General features: G+C 38.3%; 1 protein-coding gene across 1 annotated transcript; it reads left to right on the top strand.

Annotated features, from left to right (window-relative positions):
• Positions 1–1078: 1078 nt before the first annotated feature.
• Positions 1079–2029, top strand: LOC147613425 (photosystem II reaction center W protein, chloroplastic-like). The gene is made up of 2 exons (XM_086781356.1): positions 1079–1258; positions 1591–2029. The coding sequence occupies exons 1-2, from the start codon at positions 1159–1161 to the stop codon at positions 1890–1892; spliced, it is 402 nt and encodes a 133-aa protein (XP_086637482.1). The 5' UTR covers positions 1079–1158; the 3' UTR covers positions 1893–2029.
• The last annotated feature ends 8493 nt before the right edge of the window (positions 2030–10522 follow it).

The raw sequence follows: 10522 nt of genomic DNA, 5'->3' as shown, positions 1-10522 counted from the left end.
AAAATGGGATTGATCATGGTGATAGACATAAGATTAAGCATAAAACTTAAGGTGGGTTATACCACACTAAAAACTCTATGAGAGAGAGAGAGAGAGAGAGATTGCACACTTAACACAACTCTATTCTACTATTGCAGATCTCAAATGAACTAGACAATGATATAGGCTTTCTAGTCTCATCTCACTTTACACATCATCATCCATGTGACACTCCCTTTTCCACTCTTTTGGTCAACATTCACACACCATACAATATTATATGTGACATTCTTATCTTACCACAATATCTTACACCTCTAGGGTGCTTTTCCACATACACACAACACCGTGATTACATCTCTTAACAAAGTGGACTACACATTTGTGGCATTCATAGAGAACCCTATTGAGAGAAGGCCTACAGTTAGAATCTGGTCAAAAAAAGGTGAAATGTTGGAGAAGCAAACCCCTAGAGGATGTACTACTAAAGCTATGATGGAAGCCTGCATTCAGTTGGGTTACCAAATCTCATGGGAACAGTCCACTTTTGTGATGGAGGAAGATAGATGGAATATGTTATGTAATCTTTTGAATGTAGTAAAGGTGTATGACTAGGGGGTGTGGTCAATTAGAATCTCTGGTTTAAATGGGTCTGGATGTAAAGATAGATTTGAAGTAATAAATATACTTACTATTGGTCCCAAAAAAAAGAGGATTGCATGTAAATGGCCAAGTGCCTCGAGGGGTGATATGAGGCAAGAACCATGAAACATGCACTATCTACACTTCTCAAAAAAAATTTACTATTGGTCCAAAAAATAATAATAATAAATATACTTACTATTGGTCCAAAAAAAAAAAGGATTGCAAGTAAATGGCCGAGTGCCTCGAGGGGTGATATGAGGCAAGAACCATGAAACATGCACTATCTACACTTCTCAAAAAATTAGGGAAAAAACCATGAGGGACACAAATTGGGATTATGAGAAATTTCAATTAACACGAGGAGGAACAATATTGTGATTGGAGAAAGGATCGTCAATTGCCACGCGGCGAAATGCCAGGCGATGTTTAGAGATTGCTTTGAGTACCTACCTTATCTCAAAAGCAAAGAAGCCATCTTGCAATCTCTGTCACTTGAGCCTCACATCTGTGTCTTAGGCTACTCTACACACAGCCATGGCCGCCCTCTCTGCCACCGCTACCCCGTCCACCCTCTCAAGCTGCTTCGCTCCGAGGCCCGTCGCCCCGGCTACGTTCTGCGCCAGGCCCATTGTTGGTAAGCTTCTGCCCACTGCTCTCGCTCTGGTTACTGAAGCCTTAGGGCTATGGATAGATGCAAAACAGAAATGAATAATTCTATCCTGCCTGGCGCGCCTAGGTCTGGCTATGGAGAGCATGCTTGGATCCGCTAATTTTTGAGATTAAGAGGACCTCCTGTAATGACACGCGGATTTTGCGTGTCTGAGCTTTGCTGCCTTGATACATTGCTAATTTAGGGTGTTGGGCATGCTCCGTCGGAATCATCGAGCGTTGTCCGATGGTTAAGCCCTCTGAAGCGTGCAAGTGCCCGTCTTTTTTAACGGCTTCGTGAAACGGTGTACTGTGTAGGTCTGCCCCATCTGTGCAAGGTGAGCGTCTCCTGCGCCGGGAGGAGCGAGCAAGAGGCGAATCTCGTGGCGCCCACCGCTGCCGCCACTGGGCTCGTTGCCTCGGCACTCATGGCCGCCCAGCCAGCCCTAGCCCTTGTGGACGAGAGGCTGTCCACCGAGGGTACCGGTCTCTCCCTGGGCGTGAGCAACCCCCTTCTTGTGTGGATCCTGCTTGGTGTGGCCACCCTCATATGGGCCCTCTTCTTCGTCTACGCATCATCCTTGCCTGAGGGGGACGATGACTCGGGCCTTGCCTTGTGAAGCTGCATTACCCATGAACATGTTGCGTTTCCTATTCATTAATCTATTCTATGTCCAAAACATCATCGTTATTAATTAATCTATTCTATATCCAACACAACATCGTTATTAATTAATCTATTCTATATACAACACAACAGCGTTTAAAATAGCATGGACTTTTTGCACTTGGCTTCTGAAGCAAACAAGAGGAATCAAGGCACCAAAATGTTTTTTTTTGCATTTGCATCAAATATATTATGTGAGATTTTCAAGAATAAAAGTGTTTTTAAGGTTTCATTTTAGTACATAATGATTAATGCTTGAAAAAGGCAATGAAACGATGACTCTCATATCTTCCATTTAAGGCAATAAAATGATGATCATATAGTTTCTATTTGCATACATTCACCCTTATGCTTTCTATTTGCATACTTTCACCTTTATGCTTGCTATTTGCAGTCTTATCTATTTAAGGCAATAAATGATGACTCCCCCTATTGTTTTGGATTTTATGCATTCACCCATATTCTTTCTATTTAATGGCCACAATTCTCTCTCAAAAACCTCAAAGGGTCACTCAGAGTAGAGGGAGAGACAGTAGGGATAGGAGAAATTCATGCCATGTGAATGGCATTCAATTAATACATGTTAAATAAATTGTTTAATTATATGTATATACACACAAATATATATATATTATATATATATATACATATATGAATTTGTATATATATATGTATATGTTTGTATGTATGTATACATGTGTATATATATGTATATGTATAGTTATCTTGTTTTTCAAAAGGGTTATTAATAATCATGAAGGAAACCTCAAATCTTTGCGTGTTTTCTACATTTGTGTGAAGAAAATCTTGCAGTCAATCTATCTCGAATGGGAAGTGTCGGAACTACAATATGCTAGCACATAGGCCGATATATCTTAAGGGTTACGATGAGTGTCCCAAGAGGCTCCTCCCATGAAATTAAGAGAAAAGTCCAAAACCCTTTTGGGATGGAATGAAAAGAAGAGGTGAGTTCCATCTAGATTTCACATTAGTCCCTGGCTCAAAACCTAGGAGCATATACATTGGTTTGACTAACAATTTAAGCACCCCAAAGGGCTACACAAAAGCTAGGATCTTTCATCCTCTCTTTGTATCAATGTTGGAGATTGAGAAAGCTGATTTTCTTTAGGATTATTCCTAACATATGTTTTTTGTTTGTGGGGCAGCGATTATTCTATTAGAAATTGCTCTTTGAAACTATACTCTCCCCAACTTCAAATGGTAGAGAATTGCTCTACCGAAGATTTGCAACACAGTGATAACCAAGGGGCTTCTTGTTGATGGGTAGGAAATTTGAAAGTAGTAACAAAATCTCAAACACAAGAAACATTTCTAGAAGCATAAACTTTAACTCACACACTCCTCTCTTGGTGGACTTGTCAAACCCCATAGAGCTTGATAACTCCAATAACAATGAACTTGTCAAATCCCATAGAGCTTGATGACTCCACTAACAATGGGAGTGAAGGACAAGAGGAAGTAGTTTTTATCATCAATGAATATGAGAATATGCTAGAAAGAGAGGTAGAGAAAAATGACTTCCAGGATGCCTTTATAGTTAATCTTGAGGGAGGAATGAATCAAGTGGAAGAGGAATCTCTATGAGGGGAGGAGACATAATCCCCTTCACTATTCACCTTAAGAATGACATCAAAATTACTTTGGCCAACATGACAGAGTTGATAACCTTTTAAAGGAGTCAATCATAGGTTGCTGGAATTACTTCATCTCTCCCCATCGAACCAACGCAACCCCCTCCACCCCCTTACCCCAAAAAAGAAAAGAAATTTATCTCCATTATTTCTTTCCACATGAAAGGTCTCACAAGGTAGCCACCAGCCCTGCATAATCAAGTATGGTCTCTACCCAGAATTCGTTTGCCTACCAATAGTCAAAGTTGCATGGAAGAAGAGTCTAGAGAAGATATCAAACAAATACACATGGTTTAGTATATAACATTACCAAAGGAGTGGGGGCACCACAATGGGTGTTCTAGATAAGTGGGTCTACTCCATAAAACATGTCCACACACAAATAGGTGGGTGGCAATCTAGATGGACATTGGACATGGTTTACTATAGATCATGTCCAAGGGAGTGGGGGCACCATAATGGGTGTTCTAGGTAAGTGGGTCTACTCCATAAAACATGTCCACAAAGACTCTACAAATAGGTGTGTGGCAATGGGTCCAGAAGGGTGGTGCAGTGGCGATGGATGGTTTGCGTCTTGGATGCTCCAAATCGAGCTTATTTGCCTCCCTTCTACATTGATGACCCTCGTTTCAACATGGTGGAGTTGCCAATGAATAGGTATAAGAATTAGGGCATGGTTATCAGTGGCCAAGAAAAAAAACAATGGCTTAGATGCAAAGGTATTCATGCATTTTAAGACATGGACTTCAATCCAAAGTTGGCATGGGGAAACGGGAGAACGAGAGCATCATAAGGAATCGGAAGAACGAGAGCATCATAAGGAAAGCAATGCTAGACTAATGCTACATGTCATCAACCCTTAGAATCCAAGATAAAGGTATTAAGAGTAATAGTGCTCTTTGACCACTTTCTTACCTTATGTCTTCTTAAAGAAAACCCAGCCAAGAAGTCCAAGACTATGATATTCGATAATTTGGAAAAATTCCCATTTCCATTTGAAAAATGGGATTATGGTTAACTAGTTCAAAATCTTGTCAACTAGTTCAAAATCTTGTCAAAACCTCCTCATGTGACATATCGTCAGAAAGATATTAAAGAATAGAATCTAAATCTACATGGCATTGATCATTTGATTAATGACTGCCGTCTTAAGCCAATAAATCTGAATCTCCCGATGATTTCATCATTGCATGTCCATGGGGTTGGGAATAGTTAGTATGTTATGTCTGGCATCACGGAATGAAAAAAAAGTACCATTGAATATTGTGACAAGGGACCAAGCCAAGAAATTGCAAGATCAGGCATCTATATGCACAACTTCTTCTGCATCAAAGACTCCTAAAACTAAAAAATGGAAAAGAAAGAGTAGGGATCGTAACACAGGGAAGGCATAGAATAGTGTCAAATGGGCGCATACATTAGAACCACTTGAGCCAAGAACTTCCCAAAGTTCTAAGGTGTTAAACGAAATCAAAGAGAAAGACCCTAGAGACTTACTAGGTTATTTTGAGATCGAGAATGTTTTAGATTCCTCCACTCCAATCACCATAGAAGAAGAGCGATGGGGAGTGGGACACCTCGAAGAACCAATTATCATGGATAGAGTAGAAGAACACAGGGAGAGCCTAAAGAGCATCACGAGCCCATAGAGATGAGAGGTGCACATAAGTCAAGAATCCAAAAGATGATCAAAGATATATTGAGATTGAAGATGTTTGGAAACCTTGTTACAAGGACCAAGGTACATGGACAATTGATTAATCCACAAATTTATAAATAACAAAAATAAACATAGATAGCATAACACAACTCAAGAGCATAAAATCAAAGAACACAAGATTGGTTGCAATCTCCCCCTTCATGCATGTAGCTCCACTTCCACGACGACATGAGTATTTTTGAGAATTGTATTCAATAAATAGCCCAAGGAGCTATTAATAGTCGTGCATACAAATTTGGGCTTGCCTTTTTCACTTTTACAAAAATAGTTCAAACACTAGAGCTTGTTCACACACTAGGTGTAAATAATCAAAGCTCTTTTAACTTATGTGCTAGGAATATAGCACATACGCCACAAAGAAGCGTGCATAAATAATATGTACAAATATTTGGCACATGGTCAACAAAAGAACTCATAAAATAACCTCGTGCTTATTCACATATATAATAACCTTGTGCACATTTGCACATTCCAATTAAGCTGATTTCTACACACATTAAATTAAGCATATATTTCTATGATTATTTAGCATAAAAAATATGATAAAATATATACCTGCAGTCCTCCCGTTTGAGAAAGCAAATGTCCTCAATTATGTAGAAGAAAATGCTACAACAACAAAAACTTGTGCGACACCTAAATTGGTGACTCTTGCACTTATAATCAAATCACAAATAATATGATATAGACAAGATTCCTTATGTGCAACACATGCACTGCTCATCACCTATTTCTGTAAACATATCCCATTTAATTATCTTTCTTTACAATTAATCCTGATATGAAATGTTGATAGGCACAAACACAACATATATTGACCACTTGTTTCACTATGATGAGAGTATCATTATATACACATCATCTATCATGGTGTGATTTACCATTTGTTACACTCCAATGAGCATGGCATATCAGTTGCATAAACCACTTGTTTCACTTCGACTATGTGTAGTTGTCTAGCATAGTCCACTTGTTTCACTTTGACCACAATATAGTTGTCAAGCATGGCACTAATTGTTACACCTCAACAACATACACCCGCCAAGCATGGTCTCAAGCTATGCCAATACCATTAGGTAACTAGTATTTAATGTGGAGTCACCCACAATACCAATTCAATAGGATGACACACTAGCATCCGGGCATTCTCGTACAACTAAAGGGTGGACAGTATGTAACATCTCTCCTACTTGGATAAGCAACTGACCTCAGATGCGTGTTTGCTTATTTTGCGAGAAAAGGAGATCAATTGTCGCACATACTATATAAATTCAAGTATCTTTTCTAATTATAACAAAAGACATTATATCAAGGACTTCTATGTGTAATAAATTCTAGTGTCCCATACCACCAGAAATTATCCCACATAGATCTGGAGATAAGTATGCATCGGAATCCTTCACATAGGATTAATCTCATGTCCCATACCACAAGACTAATACATAGTGAAAAATTTCATAAAGTATAATTCAAGATGGAAGGGCCAGTTCCTTCAAGAAGTTCTACTTTTGATGCATAAAAACTCTCCTTAAAATTTACTAGAAAGTGTTAAATAATCAAATGAAATAAATATGTTACCTCAAGAGTTGGAGAATGCATCATGGTATTCTTCTTCTTCATCATCATTGATCATATTGAGTCCTAGTGAAATAAACTTTGAGTTCCGTAATTTGATGCAATATGTCCAATCTCATTACACCTGTAACACTTCTCTGAATCATGTTTATTAGCTTTTTGTGAATCATTTATCTTAGTGTCGATAGCTATGTTATGGTTATGAAGAGATGTATCGCCTGATTTCGGAGAGGGTTCAAGCTTCAAAAATATTGATGGTGACGAGGTTTGGTGTGCCATTGGTTTATTATAAAAACCATTTTTCTTTTTACAATTTAAGGCTAATGAAATAGCTAAACTAAGAGAATGCGATCGACACATATTCACCTCTGATTGAATTGTAGGTTTCAAACCTACTATGAACTTCTTCTTTGATCTTTGGTGCGAACCTTCTCGATTACTTGCATTTAATAAAGTTTTCTGAAACTATCCACATAAGTCGATATATTCTCTTTGTCAAGCTATCTAAATATAGACCATCATTGTCAAGCTTTAGCTTTATATTGTGAAGGTAGGAAATCTTTCTTGATGAGTTTCTGAAATCTCTTCCAAGATTTTGGTTTGTGCTTGCTGGTTCTAATGACATTCCACCATAATGCTGCATTGTCCATCAAAAAGTGATTAGTAGCACATTTGATTTTGACTTTCTCAGAGAATTTCTCTCCTGAAAAATAATCATTTAGTTAACTGAGCCAAGAATTTAATCGCTATCGAAATCTGAAGATGTAGCACTGACATGTCTATGCCTCTTTTTGGAGGATAACTTGACTTCTATATCCATTCGCAACTTCTTCTTAACAAGAATGTGATTTTGAAAGTGACTGAAGTCGTTCTTGAATGGTTGGGGGTAGAGGATAGGTTGCCATTGAAGAAGAATGAAACAAAATAATATGAAAGTGTAAAAATAAAATAGAAAAAGTAACAAACTTATCTGAGTTTTGTATATTTGAAAGAAGCCTTGTTGAAGTACTCGAAGTGGATGGCATCCAATGAAGAATAATAATCGAATACCCTTCGATGTCAACAATAAATCCAAATAATAACTTGTTGAAGAACTCGTTAAAAAGAGTTAAAAATTTATCAAAGAGGATAATAATTTCTTGATGCGGAAATAATGCTAAATTTGAAACCAATTGCAATGAAGTTGAGAATATAAAATCACTCTTCAATAAATTCGTGGCTATTCAAACTTGATGTATGGATGAACTCTTCTTGTGGGATTGATGATGTAAGAAACCTTCACTTTGTTGAATGTGATTTGAGCCCACTGAAATTTTCAAGACTTGTGGCCTCTTGGAAATTGAAAGGTTTAAGATTGTAAAAGCTTTAAGCTTACAACATAGATAAAGACAATGCAATTTAATAATGCAAATAAATAAATTAAGACGAAAAACTTAGCTCTAGAATTGTTGAATTCATTGCATCAATTGGTTGGTCTAGTCAGCGTCCTCCAAGAATTGTTGAATGCCAATATTCCTTTAATGCTCTTGGATGTCAGAAAACTTTAGTGGGAATTTTTGGGTTTTCCTTGGGAGAATGTGTTGAATACTTTTTGGGAATATTTCTGCAAAAGTTTGGGTGCACCATTGAATTGGTTGCATCCATCACTTGGGAATTTCAAGAAGAAGGGGCTCCAAGTCCAATAACCAAGGCAAAGGGGGCCAACCTTTAGCTATTATAACAAGGTGGAAACCCATGCCATCTTACCTATATGATAGAGAGATTCATGGTTCCAAGTGCTATAAGAACAAATTCTCTTAATGGAACAAAGCACTGGGGAACCCTCTTATTCTTATGGCCTCTGTCAAGACCTTAGGGGGGATTCTCCAAAATTTTAAAATAAGGAAGTGAAAGTTCATCCAAAAAGAAGGAACCATGTAGTACATTGTTGGGAAGATCCATGGGGTTAATTTCAAGGGCATCAATAGCAGTTAGTCTAGTAGAGGATCAAGCCAAGAAACAAAAGATTTGACCAAACATTGAATGCTTAATCTTTGTTTTACCAAAGTCACTCAGATTTGATGCAGAGCTTGATTCCACTTCTCCTTGAAGAATTTATGAAATCTGAGGTCATAGGCTTGTAGAGCACCCTTGAAACCCCTGGGCCTAAGAGGAATTAGCTTGATTCTCCTTGAGTGAGTGTAGATCTAAGATTTCCTCTAGAAAAAGGGCATCGATGAAAACACGAATTTCTACATATCTAAGCAGTGATTCGATGAGCTGATGCAATGAGCCGATGCGTGGGGAGTATGGCTAGGTGTGGCTAGAAGCATTTTACCTAATGTTGAGGACGGAGGGAGATCAAGCCCCTCCACCAGCTGGGGGTGCAGAGGTTTAGTTAAAAAAGAGCTTAAATGAATTATCTCCTATTTATAATTAGTAGAGTAATTAGCATGGTAATTAGGCTCAAAATTAGATGAATCCTAAGCTTGGCTTTGATACCATGTTGAAATGCAAGTGTGACATCCCTGTCCCTACCACGCAATGGATTCGAGGTGCTAGCAGCGGAAGTAGCACATCTTGCACGGGGCAGGGTCCCACACTCGGGGCCTCGTCCACCACGGATATCCGGATAAGAGACTAATCCGTCGATTTTTCCAAAACCGAACCCGAAAAAAACTTCCTTTACCCGGAAAGCACGGGCGATTCCACCAGGATAACTCTTTACTCTAACGTAGTCAAGACCATTACTGATCAAGCTGATCCGACTGCACCTATAAAGATATTCGGTCAGATCAAGGAAGAAACTTGCACTTGGATCATTGGGATCAACGCTTTTTTCGCCATCAAGAAGCACAGCCGTTGATTCCTATCCATAGAATAATTACTATCCGAGATTTACTTTATCTATCGTAATAACAGAAATTGAGTCTCGATTTACGGATCCATCAGTCCATCTTATCCACGTGTAGTAATAGAACCATGTTCCTTTAATAATGTTGGAATCTATGAAATGGCCTTACCATAATATTAATGCCAAAGTATCCTTACCCTGAGCCTAATGCCAAATAGGGAGGAAGTCATAAACTTAAGGCTTGAACTAGTCTCCATGTAACTTATTAAATTTTATCCAGCCTAGTGTGAAAGCTTGTCATTTATATATGTGTCATTTTTGACACTAAGTAATACACATTCATTCCCTTATAATATAATAGAGACTTCTGATCTCTCCCTATTGTCCCTAGACCCTCTTGCTCATGTTTTATTAAATCTTACTTGCTGGTTTGGTGGAGGTTTGTTTAGATAGGTTTGATTGTAGGATCTCTCTTAAGTAATCTTCTCCTCTTTATCCACCTCTTTTGTGATTGATCCATATTGTAGGAAACCTTCTTTTCACCAAGGTGTTTGAAGATCTACCTCCACACCCCATATCCATGGGATCATTTCGGTGTGATAATGAAGTGGGGATATAACAGATGAGCTAGCATACCCATATTGGGAAGTTACATTTGTGGCTCTATGGAAAGACCCAATTAAGTGTGTTTTAGCATAGGCTAAGGTAAGGTATTATTTGACGCAAAGTGAAATATTTGACAATGTGTATTTGATTCTTCATGCCATGATATTTGATCCATGAATTGTGAGGACAAGTGTACA

Source organism: Cibotium barometz, chromosome 43, assembly GCF_041138505.1.
Source record: "Cibotium barometz isolate CiBa-2024 chromosome 43, ASM4113850v1, whole genome shotgun sequence".
Classification (NCBI taxonomy): domain Eukaryota; kingdom Viridiplantae; phylum Streptophyta; class Polypodiopsida; order Cyatheales; family Cibotiaceae; genus Cibotium; species Cibotium barometz.
Note: the sequence above shows the minus strand (reverse complement) of the source record. Positions and strands in the feature narration are given on the sequence as shown.

Excerpts from the sequence above, each read along its gene's own strand:
- LOC147613425 (XM_086781356.1), top strand. The coding sequence starts at position 1,159 with ATGGCCGCCCTCTCTGCCACCGCTACCCCGTCCACCCTCTCAAGCTGC. Across the intron at positions 1,259-1,590 it reads CTGCGCCAGGCCCATTGTTG|GTCTGCCCCATCTGTGCAAG; the intron begins GTAAGCTTCTGC and ends TGTACTGTGTAG.